This window comes from Sphaerodactylus townsendi, linkage group LG01, assembly GCF_021028975.2.
Source record: "Sphaerodactylus townsendi isolate TG3544 linkage group LG01, MPM_Stown_v2.3, whole genome shotgun sequence".
Classification (NCBI taxonomy): domain Eukaryota; kingdom Metazoa; phylum Chordata; class Lepidosauria; order Squamata; family Sphaerodactylidae; genus Sphaerodactylus; species Sphaerodactylus townsendi.
In genome coordinates, this window is record NC_059425.1 from 20,573,985 (window position 1) to 20,592,634 (window position 18,650).

The 18,650-nt window shown below is 46.9% G+C and overlaps 1 protein-coding gene across 2 annotated transcripts in view; it reads left to right on the plus strand.

Annotated features, from left to right (window-relative positions):
* The window catches only part of LGALS12 (galectin 12), a 44,141-nt gene that overhangs the window by 2,393 nt on the left and 23,098 nt on the right, over window positions 1-18,650 (plus strand). The window contains exons 2-3 of one of the 2 annotated variants that reach the window (XM_048512950.1): window positions 15,945-16,052; window positions 16,551-16,718. In XM_048512950.1, coding sequence (XP_048368907.1) covers window positions 16,662-16,718 — 57 coding nt within the window. In that variant the 5' untranslated portion in view covers window positions 15,945-16,052; window positions 16,551-16,661. Of the gene's footprint in view, window positions 1-15,944; window positions 16,053-16,316; window positions 16,719-18,650 lie in introns of those variants that run through there. The other variant, XM_048512960.1, reaches the window with a different exon arrangement.

Consider the following 18,650-nt stretch of genomic DNA (forward strand, 5'->3'; position numbering starts at 1 on the left):
ATGCCTGCATAATGGGCCTTGGAAAAAAGATATTAAAACCAGGCATGCAGTTCAGTGGCAGCAGGATGTGTAGAAAACAATAAAGCTAGCTTGCTGTTTATTTACTGACGTCCTAACTTGGCACAGCTTAGTCCTTAAGGCATAAAGTTTACAGAGTTCAATATATATCTTTCGGGCAGCAAGGAGGGATAAAAGAGGACAGGGATGAGAGGATATTTTTCTTACTAGCTACACTTATGGAGAAAGCTGGCCCTAACTTCCCGACCTTGCAGCCAATCATAGAGCTGTCTTCATGGACATTTCAGAGACTCAGCGAACTGACCCCTCCCACCTGAGAACTTGTCCCTAAGAGAGGCGGATATGGGGGGGGGGGGCACTCTGCACTTGCAAGAAGCAGGAGGCCGAACAGGAAAATTCCATTAAGATGGATACTCTCCTGACAGGCATCAAGGAAGATGACACAGAGTAACTCCGTATAGTCAACAGGATGGGATATCCAATCAACAATGCAATAGGACAGTGGTGGCGAACCTATGGCACGGGTGCCAGGTGGGCACGCGCAAACAGAGTTCGTCATGTGGGGGGGGGGGAATTGCCTCCCCCCTACACACGCATCTAGGCTGGCCTGGGCCGCTGGGCTCGATTATTAGCATTAAACCTAAGACCTAGGCCCCTTCCGCACATGCAAAATAATGTGTTTTCAAACCACTTTCACAACTGTTTGCAAGTGGATTTTGCTATTCCACACAGCTTCAAAGAGCACTGAAAGCAGTTTGAAAGTGCATTATTCTGCATGTGCGGAATGAGCCCTAGTTTTGGGGAAGCAGTGTAGGTAACCCTGTTAAAGCACTGTTAAACCCCACTGATTTTCATGCAAAGAATTAAAGCACGATCCTTTACCTGGGAGTAAGCTCAGTTGCTGGCAATGGGGCTTGCTTGCTTTTGAGTAAACCCTCCTAGGATCGTGATTCAGCCATTCGAAGAGTTGCATGGTTGCTTCAAAGCAAAGCCACCAACTACCACCAAATTTACTCCCGAGTAACGATCGCCTTGGAGCCAACCGTTTTTTCTAAACTAAAACCTCAGTATTCAGGTTGAATTGCCGTGTTGGCACTTTGCGATAAATAAGTGGGTTTGGGGTTGCAATTTGGACACTTGGTCTCAACAAGTTTTACTATCACTGCAATAGGATGTGACTTGTGGAAATCTGGAACCAACCAGAGATACAGAAACAGGTTGGACTTGATGGCCCTTGATTCTACAAAGTACAAGCACATTAAATGATGCACAAATTCCATAGTTGGAACCTTCTTACATCAACAGATAATGCAAACTGTTTTTCTTTTGTGCTGTCATATCACCGTTGGCTTATGGTGACCCTGTAGGGTTTTCAAGGCAAGAGACCTTTGGGGTGGTTTGCCATTGCATGTCTCAACCCTGAACATAAGAAAGAGCCTGCTGAATCAGACCAGAGTCCAGCACTCTGCTGCTCGCAGTGGCCCACCAGAATCCTTTGGGAGCTCACATGCAGGATGTGAAAGCAATGGCCTTCTGCTGCTGCTGCTGCTGCTCCTGAGCACTTGGTCTGCTAAGGCATTTGCAATCTCAGATCAAGGAGGATCAAGATTGGTATTCTTTGGTATTCTTTGGAGGTCCCCATCCAAATGCTAGCCAGGGTCAGCGCTGAGTGTGTGTGAGTGGCCCAGGGTCACCCAGCAAGCTTCCAAGGAATGAGTAAGGATTTGAACTTGTGCTTCTCATATCCTAGTCTGACACCTTAACCACTATGCCATGCTGTCTCCCAGTACAAATGATACATACCGGTATAATCTACAGGCTGTAGTCCTTGACCTTACAAGCTTCTTACTGAATTATTTTGTAGCTGTACCGTGCTATTTCCTGACCCTGCCAGTTCACATCACAAACTTGGCTTGGGTCCTTTGGCGAGCCTCCCAGCTCAGCCCTCCCCCCCGCGCCCCCCCCCCCCCCCCGTGCAACATGGAAAGAATAGTACAGGATGGATGACTTTGCAAGTTGTGCGGGCCAGCTATGGCTGTGAAGCACCTGGGATGCTGGAACTGCCCTATAAGAGTTTAGCGTGTTCATGACTGAATCTCCTTATTTGGATCAGAGCCAGGAAGTGTTGGGAAGGGGGGAATACAACGAGGAAAATGTCCCTGCTCTTTCCACGCACACCTGCTGTGCCCATGACATGTTTCCAGAAATCTAATGCCGTTGCAATCCACTCCTTCAGGAGGGAAAAAAAAGGCAAGAGCTTAAGACGTGCATTAGCAGCACCTTCAGGAATCTGCACCAATTATAGCCGCTACCCGGAGACAGAAAGAATATGCAACACCTTTCATTGCCGCCCCCCGCCCCCCCGCCCAATTCTCCAAGGCCGGCTAAGTAGGTGATCTTAACATTCATGCTGAAGCATTAATCTCTCGAGTCCAACTTCCATTTGCAATCGCAAATATTCGCAAACGAGCCATTTTGCGAAAATGCTAATTAAGCTGCAAATTTCAAACCTCTAATCTTGCATTTAATTTGATTGGGTATTTGCAGTTTTAAAATATATATAATCAAACTGTCTCGTGCTGAACAGAAATCACATTCGAAAATAACTTGCATAACAACATGGGCAAAAGGAGGAAAGGGAGACGGCGTGTCGTCTGACGAGTCTCTGTTGAACTAGAACGGGTCTGCAACCTGTTGGCCATGGTGGCAGGGGCTGATGGGAATTGTAGTCCATGAACATCTGGAGAGCTGCAGGTTGCAGACCCCTGAACTAGGATGACGTTTTAGCGAGGGGGCGGGACTCAGTGGCAGCGCATCTGCAGACAGAAGGTATCCGGTTCAATTCGTGGCATCTCCAATTAAAAAGATCCAGTCGTGGGGTGTGTGAAAGACTTCTGCCAGAGTTCTAATTCCTAGCAAATAAACACTGTTGGCCTCAATGGACACTAGTCTGATTCTGTTTAAGGCAACTTCATGTCTTCAGCCTGAGCGGATATTGAACTGTCATAGACCAGCACCAATACAACATACCAAAAGGCCAATTGGCCAAGGGGTTGCATTGGTTTACTCTTTAATTCTGTAGTCTCTGCCTTTTAAAAATTATTTTTCTTGCATCTCCTATTGCAGTTATGGATCTAAGAAGTGTATTTTACACGTCTGGTTTTGGAAAGCGCTCTCAGATCACAGCCGACCTATGGTGACTCCTTGGTCCATCAAAGTCCATACTGTGGTTTCAGGCAAAGTTCTGTCCCGTCACCTTTTACCTGGTCCTTTTAACCAGGGATGCCAGAGGTTGGACCCAGACCTTCTGCATGCCACACAGAGGCTCTGCCACGGGGCCACAGACCCCTCCGCTCCACTTAGCTATTACTAAAACGTCCATTTTAATCCCACCCTTCCTCCAAGAGGCTCCGAGCAGTTTGTCTCCCTCGCCTTCGTCCTCGTTTTATCCTCAGAACAACTCAGCGAGGTAACTGAGGCTGAGAGTGAACACCTGGTCTGAGATCATGTGGCAGCAGCAGGATTAACACCGTCTCCTAGATCCAGGTTTCCAACAACTTGACTCTGGGGCAATAGAGGTCGGTTCACCTGGAGAAAATGTCCATTTTGGAAGGTGGACCTGATGGCATCATTTCTCATTGAAGTCCCTCCCCTCTCAAACTGTGCTCTCCACAGGCAGCAGCCCCAAAATCTCCAGGTGTTTCCCAACCTGGAGCTGGCAACCCTCCCTAGATCTTGGTCATCTATCACTCTAACCACTACACGCCATGCACAATGTCCTCCATGTCTTCGTCTCATCCTCCTTTCAAAGACCGGGCTGCCCAGTGACTATGTGAAAAATGACTGTTGCTGAAAATTTAACAAACGCAGAGACTTGAACACATTCAAGAAGGATATTGACAAGCTGGAACGGGTCCAGAGGAGGGCAACCAAAATGGTAAAAGGTCTGGAATCCATGCCCCACGAGGGAGCTGGGGATGTTTAGTCTGGAGTAGCGAAGGTTAAGGGGGGACATGATAGCTATGTTTAAATATTTGAAGGGATGTCATGTTGGTGAGGGAGCAAGCTTGTTTCTTGCTGCTCCAGAGACTAGGACCAGGAGCAATGGGTTCAAGGTGAAGAAAAAGAGATTCCGCTCAAACATCAGGGAAAACTTCCTGACAATAAGGGCTGTCCGACAGTGGAATGCACTACCTCGGTGTGTGGTGGAGTCTCCTTCTGTGGAAGTTTTTAAAGAGAGACTGGATGGCCATCTCTCAGGAGTGCTTTGATTGTGTGTCCCTGCATGGCACGGGGTTGGACTTGATGGCCCTGGGGGTCTCTTCCAACTTAATGATTCTATGAATTCAGACAAGAACTAAATAGGAGTTAGTCCTTGTGCACCATTTTAGAATTTTCAAAAGCAGTTCATTGCTGCTTCCTTAGTTATCCTTGCAACAACCTTGCAAGGTTTGTATTATTGCCTTCTGGTAGCCCATCATAGCTCTCTCTTGTCAGAGCTAAGCAGGGTTGACCACGAGTAGAACCCGGACGGGAGACCACCATGAAAATCTAGGATTTCTACACAGAGCCAGGCAACAGCAAACCACCTCTTCTTGCCTTGAAAACTCCATGACCGTGGGAGGCCTCCGTGGGTCAGCTGCAACGTGATGGCACACAATTATTATAAACTCAGAGAATGAACTGAGGTTGAGAGGAGTTTGCCTAAGGCCCCCTGCGTGAGTCCATGGCAAGACAAGGCCTGAACTGGTGCCTTTGCAGTTCATACTTCTGTCTCTTTGCTGCTGGCCTTGAAGGTAACCTCCAGGTCTGAATCTTCTCTTGCCCATAAAGTATCTTCAAATTGAATTTATCAGGCAGCAGGAGATCGATCGATGGCATTAACAATTCATGATTCATGCTGGGTTAATTGTGATGCTCCAGGACCCAAGATCTAGCAAGGTCTGGCATTAGTTCTGTGGTCTGAGGACTAACCTCCACGCCCATCCCAGCCAGCAAAGAACAATTCTCCTGGGAGCACCACCGCTAACCGACACACACACACGAAAGGAAACACCAGGGTCGACAATCCACAAAACCAAGCAGTGAGGATTTGCCTAGAATGCCAGACTGCATTGTGTAGTGGTTAAGATCAGGTGGAATTCTCATTTGGAGAACCGGGTTTGATTCCCCACTCCTCCACTTGAGTGGCAGAGGCTTGTCTGGTGAACCAGATGCATTTCTGCACTCCTACATTCCTGCTGGGTGACCTTGGGGTAGTCACAGTTCTTCGGAACTCTCTCAGCCCCACCTACCTCACAAGGTTTCTGCTGTGGGGAGAGGAAGGGAAAGGAGCTTGTAGGCCACCTTGAGTCTCCTTACAGGAGAGAAAGGTGGGGTATAAATCCAAACTACTCCTCCTCCTTCAAATGGGAGCATTGCCTCTGTGCATGCTCCCCTATGAGAATGCAAACTCCTTGCAAACCATGTATTGACAAAGGCTTTTGCATCTGGAGTCCTTGAAAACTCCCAGGAAACAGATTGTCTGGGAGAAGCTGTGCCCTTGCTAGCAGGCTGCTCAAATAATACCAAGGGAGGGTTTCCCATGCAGTAGTGAGCTTATCCAAAACCCGGGACACCAAAGGTTTCGAGGGATTGTCTTCTTCGGAGGCCCAGGGCATGGCAGGCAAGTACATGGTGCATGACTGGGAGTGCCTGAGCCGAAGTCCGCCTAATACTGTTTTATACTCCACCTCAAACTACCTGTTGGCAAAAGGACTGGATAAAGAATAAAGTGTACTTTCATCCATTCAAGTGAAGCGTTGCATGAGAAACAGACTCCTGCGTGGCATAGTGGCTAAGAGCAGGCGGATTCTAATCTGGAGAGCTGGGTTTGATTCCCCACTCCTCCGCCTGAGTGGCAGAGGCTTATCTGGGAAACCAGATGTGTTTCTGCACTCCTACATTCCTGCTGGGTGACCTTGGGCTAATCACAGTTCTCTCAGAACTCTCTCAGCCCCACCTACCTCACCAGGTGTCTGTTATGGGGAGAGGAAGAGAAAGGAGCTTGTAAGCCACCTTGAGTCTCCTTACAGGAGAGAAAGGTGGGGTATAAATCCAAACTCTTCTTTTTCTTCTTCTCCTTACTGGACCCGTAACCTGTCCTCGTCTTTGTTCTCCCTTAGAGTGAAATTGACTACACCAAAAGGTAGCTCGTCTGATTAATTTCAGTAGCTGGTTTACTTTCTTGGGAGTAGGGGCAAGCTAGTTCCATGCAGAAAATGGGTGAACAAGTTCCCTTCACAGGACCAAGGTTTGCCACCATTACCCCGTAATAATGTTTACAAGTGGGTGTAATGTTTCTGGGTTCCAGAATAAGAGACTGTGGGAATGAGGAATAAACAGCTTTAATCTAAGCAACATCTCCAACTGGTTTTTGCAAGCATTCGCAACAATCTGAACTGCTTACTTGAATAGAGGACCTCAAGGAAGGCCTTCAAATTCACACACTAGGTCAGCGGTTCCCAATCTTTTTTCACCCATGTACCCCTTGGCAACCCATTTCCCCAAAACTGTACCCCCATATGAGGACACTTATTATGTAATTTTTCCTGCATACCTCCAAATGCTCTGGCATATACACATACCCTAGGTTGGGAACCACTCCACTAGACTAACATAAGGGATCATCTTGAAATTATTCTGTCACAACAGTGGGGGGCATGAGACTCTTAGGGAGACCCCATTTCCCCTACCCACTGAGCCCAGATGCAGCTCCTTTCCAATCCCCCCCCCCCAATTCCACAGCTGCAGCCTTCACACCTCTAGAACAGAGGAGGTAAGTGTTGTGCACATATGCACAGGCAACAGTATTATTTGGGGGGGGGATTTCGTTTCAGATTTTTCTGCAAACCTGGTTCCCCCAAGTTTGCAGAAAGATCTGCTTGCTGTCAGTGTGGGCCCAGTCCATAGATGTAGATATCCACAGATCAGCCCACACTTGGCTGGTAGATATACAGATATGCCCCTCAATATTTCACAGATGAACATGTGCTGTCATTGCTCTCCAGCAATTATGCATTGCCAGATTTCAGATGTCCACACAGGAAAATCCAGTTGCAAATAGGATTACCAGCTGCCTGGAGGGGGAGAAAGTCCTGTCTTTCAAACAGAGGTTTAATGGGACTTTACCTCCCTCCCTCAAATGACTTCAGCTGTCTAATTCCACATGTTAAACCTCTGCTAAAGGGATTGGACACCTTTCTCTAAGCCAGTTGTGTATGTGGGGAAAAGTGCTGTTGAGTCACAGCTAACTTATGGAGATCTCAGCAAGGGGCTTTCGAGACCAGTGAGCAGCGGAGGTAGTTTGCCATTGCCTTCCTCTGCAGAGCCTTCCTTGGTGGTCTCCCTTGCAAGCACCAATCCTGCTTAGCTTTGAACACATTAGTGCCCCCACAAGGGGCTTTCAAGGCAAGTGAGAAGGCGAGGTGGTTTGCCATTGCCTACCTCTGCAGAGCCATCCTTGGTGGTCTTGCTTCTGAGTACTGCCCCTGTTTGGCTTTTATGATCTGACAAGAATGGGCTACCCTGAACCATCCAGGCCAGGGCGATAATCTTTCTCTGTGGGCGTAATGTGCCGTCAAGTCACAGCCAATGTATGGCAACTTCTGCCTTCCTCTGCAGTCTTGCTTGGTGGCCTCCCTTCCAACTAACGACCCTGCTTAGCTTCTAAGATCTGAAGGGACTGGGTTATATCATTCTGATTTCCCTCCTTCAGGCTTGTTAGTAACCCAAATGGTGAATTATGACAGTAGGGCAATGTGGACACAGTTTTGGTGTAAGAACATGGATACCGTAATAGCTAACAATGTGTGGCTGCAGCCCAAGGAGCACAAACTCCAGGCCTGCAACAATTCTCACATGGCTGAAGGCTCCACTCATTTTTGGTAGGCTGCATATATTTACAGTAACGGGTACAAGGTGTGGAATTGCAGTTTGGGCTTAGGGTCATGTTCATGCCCACGTAGACACCACGATCCTAGTCCCACCTTTTCACCCAGAGAGGTGCTAACAGCACTCACAACATTTTACCAGCACACCCCTCAAAGGCCAAATTACGGGCAGCGACCAGAAAATAAGGACTGAACCTGGTAAACAGGAATAGTGGAAGAGAATGTGTTCAGTAGTTCTCAAGGTTTCCATAGGTCTAGCAGCAGCACAATGACCAGGCGGAGGTCGCTTTTAAGGCGCTTGCAAATTTATCGCCTCCTTTCAGCAGTTGTGATCCTAAGCAAGCTTGTTTGCAAGCAAGTTCTGCAGTCATCCTTGGGATCTGTGTCTTACGGGAGCCGTTGAGATCTCACTGCAGGCTCCGTAGTCCAGCCTGCCCCGTGAGTTCTGTGCAGTGCAGAATACACTGTGCCTCCCTGCAACCATGTCAAGCCCCCAAACGGGCGTACCACCCAGGGGGACATACGGGGTCAAATGTCCCCGGGATGCGGCCATTCAGTCACATGGGGGGATTGGTGGAAAATCGCCCCCTCCTCCTTCCCCCTGGGTCCATACACTGACTTCAAGACAGAGAGATGTCTCTCTCTGGCAAGGTCGTAATGGGGGAGGGCAGCTGCCCATAGAGTGGGGCGGGGGCAGAACATTCAGATTTTGCACCAGGCTGCATTTTCCCTAGACATGCCTCTGCCCCCAAACGACACCTCCTTTGTGCGCCTTCTTGTCTCTGCTATCACAGGCCATCTATCATCCAATACAGGGCAGGATGTGCCGACAGTGTGCCAAGTGCGCATGTCATCCTAGCTGCACGTCATATGCCCCAAAGCGTACTGTCATTGCTCAAAGGGTAAACGGCACCTTTGAAAATTGACTCACAACCACACCATCGTTGGGGGCGTGGGGGTATTTCAAAACTATGTTGGCATCTCTTCCTTTTAAAGTGATCAAATGGACAATGTAGGTGTTGCCATCTTTCAAGGCCGCCTCTGTAGCTGTGCTTTTAAACAGCAGCCTGAATTGTCACTGTAAACCCAGAACCCTATGAACTGCTGATTTCTAAAAATCTGATAAAGGGATGGGAGTGACTGTAGGTAGTTTGCCCCCCCCTCAATGAAATCCTATAGTCATATAGTCATAGTGCAATCCTAGGCATGCCTACTTAGATGAAAATCCCACTTTGATCAATGGTAAGGTGACCAGATGGTCACCTTTCTGAACCGGGACGGGGGGGTAGGTGGCTGCACGCGCAGCCGCAGGAGCGCACTGCCTTCTGGGGCTTGCCGTTTAAACGGCAAGCCCCAGAAGGCCGTGCTCCTGCGGCCGCGCTCGCGGAAGGCTGCCGCACTGCCTTGCGCCCCAGAAGGCAGTGCGGCAGCCTCCCAAAAATCGGGACAATTTCAATAACCCACAGGACGCGGGACAAATTGTTTGAAGGCGGGACTGTCCCGCCAAAAGCGGGACGTCTGGTCAGCCTGGTCAATGGGGTAAATAAGCTTCCTGGTAAATAAGGGTAAATAATGGGGTAAATAAGCTTCCTGGTAAATAAGGGTAAATAATGGGGCAAATAAGCTTCCTGATAAATAAGCAAAAGATTTCAGCCTTTGTTACAAGCTGTCCTATATAGCACACAACGGGAAGGGCAGTCAACTGCTACAGAAAAAAAAATTTGTCCCTTGAAAAGAGGCATAATTTATGAAAATGACCAGTTGACATTTTTCATGGCATCCTTCCCGTTAAGACTTTGCTAATTCATCCTCCAGGCAACCCTAGCAGATCCTACTTGAGGGTTTAAGCCTGTTGTTGTTTTTAAATTAGCCATTTGCAATGTCCCCACCCGTCTTGCCTTCCCAGTTCTGGTCACCTAAGAGTGGCTCTGGATCATGGTGCGTTTTTTTCAGTTTCTCCAATACTCTGAAATCACCTTCTAAGCTTCTGTTGCTATGAATAGCAAAGATTGGCGCTCAGTAGCACCTTGGAACCCAACAAGATTATCAGGGTATAAACTGTTCAGAGTCAAAAGCTCTGTGTATCAAATACAAGTGGGAAGAGAGATCCCCAAGTCCTTATATTCCCCAGACAGCTGGTGGGTGGGGGGTATTGCAGAGAAAGGAGTCAGAATGGAAAAGGTACAAAGCAAACTGCAATCAGCTTGATTAGAGGGGGTGGGGGTGGGATTCTTGGGGGCAGAAAATTAGCATCTGTAGTGAGATAAAAAAATCCCGATTCTTGTATTTGTAGTGCGATAAGAATAGGTTCCTTAATCCGCTCTGGAAGATCCATTGTTCTGAATTTGTGAATGAAATTGAAGTTGACTCTTGAAAGCTTACACCCTGGAAACTTGTTGGTCTCTTAATTAACGCAGCACCGAGCTCGAATCCTGCTCCTATTGCAGACCAATACAACTACTCAGTGGAAACTATTGCTCTGAATGTGGCAGGGTTGGGATAAATAGCATGGCAAAAGCTGGGAAATAATTCATAAATTCAAACAGTGCAATCCAAAACAGTTACCATCTTCCTCCATTAATTAAAGTCCGTTGGCTTGAAGGGTATTATGAGAGTTGACAGGTGCCCTCTGGCCACTGGCAGGGAATAGGGGGGTGGGGTGGGGGTTAGAGTTGCCAGATCCAGGTTGTGAAACTCCTAGAGATTTGGGGATGCAGCCTGGGGAGGGCTGGGGCCTCAGTGTCATTGAGCCCACCCACCCCCAAAGCTGTCAGGACTACGTTTCCCAGAATTCATCAGTCCCCACCGATTCTCGGCGGCAGAAAAAAGGACCAATCATAGCCATGAACCACCGGTTCAAACACTCTATATATACTGGGACTGAGGGCAAGAACCCTCCGTCCCAGCACCCTGTAGCTGGGGCGACACAGATCAATAAAGTTTGTTCCTTTTCTATAAAGTCGACTTCATTTGAGTGTGTTCAGCCTTACAAAAGCAGCTGTTTTCTCCGGAGAATTGATCTCTGTAGTCTGGAGATATGCTGTAGTTCGAGGGGACCCCCAGATCCCACCTGGAGGTTGGCATCCCTATAACTCTGCTTGCCACGAGATCCAGAGAGACACAGGCTGGGCGAAATAGTTCTAGACGTTTCGTCAGGCAATCACAGATTTTCCCATTCATTTCTTAAGTCCAACTGATGCCATAAACACAGCCCAATCTCGGTGCTCCAGCCCTTCCATTTCCATTGGCGTATGCTTGCCTATATACCCCTATTGATAATGTGATCATGTGTAAAAAGGTAAAGTTTCCCCTTCAGTCGTGTCTGACCCTGGGGAACCCCTGCAAGCAGTGATTTCATAGGCAAGCCTTTTTTGTGGGGTAGTTTGCCATTGCTTTCTTCGGCCATTCTTTACCCCCTAGCTATGTGCTAGGTACTCATTTACCGATCAAGGAATGGATGGATGGCTGAGTTGACCATGAGCCAGCTGCCAGGATATCTGACCCACAGGGGGCTCGAACTCCTGACCATGTGAGTGGCAGTGCAAGCACTTAACGACTACGCCATGCGTATATAATGTGTATATACAAGCAAACTGACTGCTCCCGGTGACTGCTATGAAGATATCAATGTGTGTGCTTCTAGTTAGAAGAAGAAGAGTTTGGTTTTATATCCCCCCTTTCTCTCCTGCAGGAGACTCAAAGGGGCTTACAATCTCCTTGCCCTTCCCCCCTCACAACAAACACCCTGTGAGGTGGGTGGGGTTGAGAAAGCTCCGAGAAGCTGTGACTAGCCCAATGTCACCCAGCTGGCGTGTGTGGGAGTGTACAGGCTAATCTAAATTTCCCAGATAAGCCTCCACAGCTCAGGTGGCAGAGCGGGGAATCAAACCAGAATTAGCTGCCAGAATTCGCATTCCCTCAGTGGTGACACTAAGATAGGAGAGAGAGATGTCAATCTTTATACATTTTAGTCAAGGGTATTGGCTGCGATTCTGCCTGTAAGATATAGATGCATGTGACAGAGTCCTTTATTGTGGCAACCTGGTTCACCTGAAGTTGAACTTTTTTTGTGGTGTGTGGGGAGGGAGGATGCCCCTTTTTCACTTTCTGTGGTGTCCCCTTTCTCCTTGTTGCCCTCAGCACATGCTTATTATGTTTAATGGTTAATCTGGGGGGTGCAGCCAAGCTAACAAACCTCTGGCCCACCCTTTGCTCATGGTTCAAATGGCCTCTGATTTATCAAAGTAAAGTTTTTTACATCCAGCACAAGGTCCCTCTGTCAGCCTATGTGAAATCAGGGACAACGTTGCCCCCTAGTGGGAGTAAGATGAATAATCAAGGAAAGGTAGATCTCACAACAACAAAATTTAAAGCTGCCACTTAGAAGAAGAGTTTGGATTTATATCCCCCCTTTCTCTCCTGCAGGAGACTCAAAGGGGCTTACAATCTCCTGGCCTTTCCCCCCTTACAACAAACACCCTGTGAGGTGGGTGGGGCTGAGAGAGCTCCGAGAAGCCGTGACTAGCCCAAAGTCACCCAGCTGGCGTGTGTGGGAGTGTGCAGGCTAATCTGAATTCCCCAGATAAGCCTGCACAGCTCAAGCAGCGGAGTTGGGAATCAAACCCAGTTCCTCCAGATTAGATACACGAGCTCTTAACCTCCTACGCCACTGCTGCTCCTTAACTCGGATTGGGGGACTTTTAACTGCTGCAGCTGTTTGCCTTTATCAGAATAAAATGATAATAAAATGAAAAACTCTGAATAAAATGATAATAAAAATTAAAATGATAATAAAATGATAATAAATGATAAAACATCAGAACACAAATATAAGCACCACCTGTGCTCAGTTCGTAATGTATATTGATACAGAGACTCTGCATCAACATGATGTCACGCATTTGTGAATCAGGATCAGGTCCCCAAAGACTCAAAAGAGACTGAAGAGATGAGCGGCATAAAATAATAAAAGGGATTTATCAAGCTGAAGCAAAATAGTAGGCAGAAGTGAAGCATACATCTCGGGCACTTAGTTTTACAATGGTTCATACGTCGATCAATAATACATCAACAATACATCACTGGTTACATCACTTCAATCCCTCCCTTTACATACAAGCTAAGCCCCCTTCATACAAAAACACAGGTCTCGTGTACTAAAAGAGGTGGGCTTTTCACACCCCTGGGTGGAGATTCTAATATGGTAATAAGCAACCCCCCCATCCCTTGGGCAACCTAGGACAACACATCACCACCACCCCCAAATAAGTATTGCAGGCCAGGCTGGTGCCATGTAACAATAAACAATTTACCCTGTTCTGTTCTTATCATATAGAAAAGCCAGGAGGTGTTATCTGCTGCTGGGGCTGGAGATCCATAGTCTAGGATGTATCCTTGAAGATGGAAGCATTGTGATCTATTAAGAAATCCATTCCCTCCAGTGCTACATTTGGAGGAAATAACTCACTCTTCAGGCCTTCTCTATTGGCAGGCAATAAAGGCCTCGTTCTTCCTGTCCGGGTGCCTATGAAAGGGGAGTCGGGGTCTCCTAGGACAGAACAACATGACACAAGGCCCACTAAGATGGTTATCTAAATTAGCTGTTTTCTACAAATCATCATTCCAAAACCTGCCATTCTAACTGCACTCTATGTTTAAAGGCTAATTCTTTTCTGTATGGAATTAATTCGGAGAGTGCGACAGTCTTATGAAATCAAGGGATATTGTTCTTCTAAGGTCTTTGGTTCTCATAGAAATAAGAAAAATAAAATAGTTTCCCCCAAAAAGCTCTCTCAATCAGTCAGAGCATAAGCATGCTGACCTTAGCACCGCTGTGTTTGATGGAGCTTGTTTGGAGCTAAATGTGCAAAGAATGATAGCTTTTGCAGCTTGGTTCTATGGACCTTTGCTCAAACATAAATCTTGTTTTGTTCAATGAAGCTACTTCCCACGAAAGTGTGCACAAGACTGCAGACCCCGTGCTTTAATAAAATTATGAGTTATAGACCTAAACACACACATAACAGCCCCCAGCAATCAACAAGAAGTGCATATATATGTAGGAACAAACCAACATCCTACAAAGGGTGGGGAGATCCGGATTCAAATGGCTCCTCAGTCACAAAGCTCACCAGGTGATCTCCAGCTAGTCCAATAACATTGGAGTCCTCCCGCACCTCACTTGCAGGCTAATCTACCTCACAGGGTTGAAAAAGAGATGGTTTTTACACCCCCTTTTCTCTCCCACAAGGAGTCTCAAAGTGGCTTAAAATCACCTTCTCTTCCTCTCCTTGCAACAGACACCTTGTGAGGTAGGTGGGACTGAGAGAGTTCTGAGAGGGCTATGACTGGTTCAAGATCTAAATGTGCAGGCTTCATATGTGTGGATGAGTGGAGAACCCAGGTCTCTAGATTAGAGTCCACCATTCCTAGGCCCCTTCAGCACATGCAAAATAATACGTTTTCAAACCACTTTCACAACTGTTTGCCAGTGGATTTTGCTATTCCGCACAGCTTCAAAGAGCACTGAAAGCAGTTTGAAAGTGCATTATTCTGCATGTGCGGAATGAGCCCTAGATTAGAGTCCACCACTCCTAGATTAGAGTCTACCACTCCTAATCACTACAATATGTTATTTGAGGATTAAAACATGGCAGAAAAAATGGGCTAAATTGTGATAGCAAATCAGGAACTTTAACCCCTCATTTTGTCAAATAACAAACTAGTTCTTCCACTGCCCCAGTGTTACAAAGACAACATCTTTCAAAAAAAAATTGTTTGAGAAGGTGGGTTTCTTTCAAAATTATTTTGACCTTGGCCCTGATCCAAAACGAGCAAAATGTGGGTATGTCTGCATCCAATACTTTGTAAGGAGTCACAGCCATGTCGATCAGGTTGAGTGGTAAACAGTCAGAAGGAATTAATCCACACACAGAAAAGAATACATCAAGTTTTCTTTTATCAGAATTGCATCCTATCCTTCTTCTAAGTAAACCTGGGGTGTAAGTCAGTGACTCAACGGGCCTGGAGAAAAACACCCGGCCCCTTTAACAGAGGTTTATTGTGTAGATACGGGCAAGTGAAGCTCTTCATAGAATAGAAATAAACAATTTCCACCAGGGGCGTATCTGACAGAAGGACATGGGGTATCACACGCCATTTAATCACATGGGGGGGTGCACTCCCTGGCTCTGGGCGGTAGACTTGAGTCCTTGCCAGCTCCAGGCAGTAGACCTGGGTGCCGGGGTGTGTGTGTGTGTGTGCGGAAAATTCAGATTTTGCCTCCGGGTTCCATTTTTCCCTACATACACCTCTGACCTCCTCTGGCATTTGGTGCCAATCAAACTGACAGTAAAGCGACAAGAAGGAGGACTGGTTTAAAAGTTGGCAACCCTTGCACTGAACACACACGAGAGTTCCATCACCACCACCACAACCCTGCGAGGTAGGTTAAACTGAGAGAAAGCCGTGAGCCTAAAGTCAACGGCTGAGCTTCATGACTGTGCAAGAGTTAGACCCCTAGAGTCTGCTGTCAGTGGAAGTTCTCAAGCATCAGTCAGAGAGACAAACCGATTAAGAAAGCGGTCATTTAGTTAGAAACTGCCATTACAGGGTAAAGTAGGGGAGGTAAGCATTGAACTATATGACAAGATAATGGGAGAGGATATTTTTTCCGGAAGCAGGAAACAACAAAAGCATAGTATTCAGGGGACAAAGATCCCATTTAGTAGAAGGAAGAAATGAAAGACCATCATCCCTATCTCACTAGCTTTCCCATATATCTAAGGCTGTCAGCTTCCAGAGATTTCCAAGAACTACAGCTCCAGATGACAGAGATTAGCTCCCCTTAGAGAAAAATGGCTGCTTTGGAGGGTGGGCTCCAGGCATTTTACCCACCTGCGCATCCCAAAATCTAGGAATTTCCCAGCCTGGCATTGACAAGCCTTCAAGACTGACCACTGCATGAGGTGCCTCTGTTCCTATGTGATGTATCAGGTGGACACTTCAGGAGGGCTTGTCGTCCCTGGAATCACACGACCTGCACGGAAAGATTCCTGCAACTTTCAAACGATAAAGAAGCCCATGGAGATGGATTTGGAGAAGGTACTGGTAATACAAATGCTGCCTTAAAAGAGTTCTCAGAACCAGCTCACGTATTTGATGCAACCTCAAAGCAACATGATTTTTAAAGCTAGAGGATGAATAAAATATCCTCAGATCCACAGAGTCCTCTGTCTTTGTGGGTTTTCTAGTTACACACTTTCCAGGTTGCACAGTTCCAAAACCTATGTTGGCCTGGTTGTTTACTTTTTTTTTTTTTGGGGGGGGGGGAGGTTCCATGCTGATATGTTTGGAAATATTAAAGGTTAAACCACGCAGGGGGGGAAATTAAGGCACAACATTCAGAATCATTTTTTGTCTTTAAACGAGGAGTTCCGCTTTGGAGTATCTTAACTTTCTGATCTGACACCAACGTTTTCCAGGCACTCCTACAAAAAAAAAATTGGGTGGTATTTTTTTGTCCTGGGAAGAAGCACGGATTAGAAAGTTGTGTCTCTGATTTTCCCCTATTTATCTTTGTTCTCTTTTAACTTTGCCCAGCTGTGTGACTCAGGTCATGTGATTCCCTGCAAGTTTTAAAGTTGCGGTAAGCAGAAGTAGTTAAGTAACTGGTAACTATCACGCTTTGAATGTCTTTTGGCCCACTGCGCTATGGAATCTGCCACCAACATAGCGGAGTATATTCTTCAGGCTCCTGTTTTCCACCCGGTGAGTGGCATTTCTTTTACTCCTTCCTTGCCGGCCCTGGTGGTAAGTCCAAGGTGAGAAACATTCTCCCAGGCGGTTTCAACAATTGAGCATTTCATATCTGAGCATGAAGCTTAAAAGGAGGAGAAGAGAGAATGAAAAGACATTGTTGTCAAACTTGTTTTTCAAGGCTGAATTGCAAGGGAGTTCTGGGAATTTTGATTTCATGGCCGCGTTCCAGGTGTTTACTAAGTTAGCAAAGCTGGATTTCTGAGGCTTCTCGTGGGTTTCCCAGTAGACCTGGAAAAAAGGGTCCTTCCCGTTTGATGTTTTAAGAAGGCCGGTTAGGATGGGGGATGGGGATGGTTGATAAGGAAGTTGTTAAGATGGTTTTATGACTGTATTTTTTTAACAGTGTTTTGTTATTGTTCCCTGCCTAGGGACTTTGGTGATGTGTGGGAAATAAGTGTACAAGAAATAAATAAATAGAAGGTTAATGTGTTGGAGTGGGTAGCTAAGGCTTTTCATGATATGGAAGTAAATAACATCACCTGGTAAATAACATTCCATTGAAATATTACTAAAAGTTGCTGTCCTCCAGGTGATAGCAAAAAGAATATTCTGTACCTTGTACTGTGTAACACAGTTTTCTTAAATAATGCTTAACACACACATAGGTATTATTACCTTCACAATGATATTTTTGCTACAGCAATAATTTTACGGCCTTACAATGATATGTCTCAAACAAAACACTCTTTACTTAGATATGAGATAAGTATACAATAAACAAGGGGCTAGCTAACCCTGGGGTTGATTGTCAAGATTTCACGCCAGCATTCAGAGGTTCACTTCACAGAGGTTAACTTTGATGCCTGCAAACTGAGGGGTGTATCACCTGAAAATGGAGCCAAGCACTGAAATTGCACACATACCCCAAATCCGGCAGGTCTTCCCCATCATGGAAGACCAGCTTTCTGGTGGCCAGGTCTACCCATTCCTTTTAACTGGGGGTAGACCAACTCCTTGGGGAGCTTGTCTACCCAATACCCACCATTAAGAAGAACTGGTACACCTGGCCTCTACCCATTCCTTCCAACCTTTAGTAAACCAGCTCTCCAGAGACTATCAGGTTAACTTTGAGGAACTGGTTAACACTGGGCCTTTCCCCACTTACCTTAATCCCCCCTATGCCGTGCACTGTTCTCAGCACGTGGCATCCCTGGCGCGCGCCCAGGCATCCCCACGACCCCACGCTCTGCATGGGGTCATCACAAGGCGCCGTTTAAAAGAGCGCCAGGGATGCCCCGCACTGAGGGGGCGCGACAACGGCACCGTCGGGGCGGCTGCGCTGTCGCCACCCCTGTCTTGGAGAGTGCTGGGGGACCCTGCGCTACATGAGGAGAGTAGCACAGGGCTTAAGGTAAGTGGGGAAAGGCCCACTGAAGAACTGGCTGTTCTTAATTGCTGGTATACCAGCCCTCCGAGCAAAAGGTTGAAGTTGGCAAGGCACAGCTTTGCAAAGGGGCAGCAGCCTAGGTGCCACTAAGCAAGTAGCTCTTGGGGCTTATGCCCTGGCTTGCCCCACCCGAAATACACCAGTGTGTAAACTGTACAGAAAGGAATATTCTCCCAACTGGCCTTCCTGTCACACTTCTCACACTTTAGAATCGCTTTACAGCTTTTGAAGTAAATCCTTCCAAAGGAGATGGAAATTCTTCTCCCACATGCAACGTCAATTCCTTTGCTGGCTAGAGAAGGGTCCCTCTCTGACGCAACTCCTCCCCTCAGTTCTCAAGAGTGCTTTGATTGTGGAATTCACTTCCTCGGAGATGGGCGGAGTCTCCTCCCTTGGAGGTTTTTAAACAGAGGCTGGATGAACATGTATCAAGAGTGCTTTGATTGTGTCTTCCTGCATGGCAGTGGGTTGGACTGGATGGCCCTTGGGGTCTC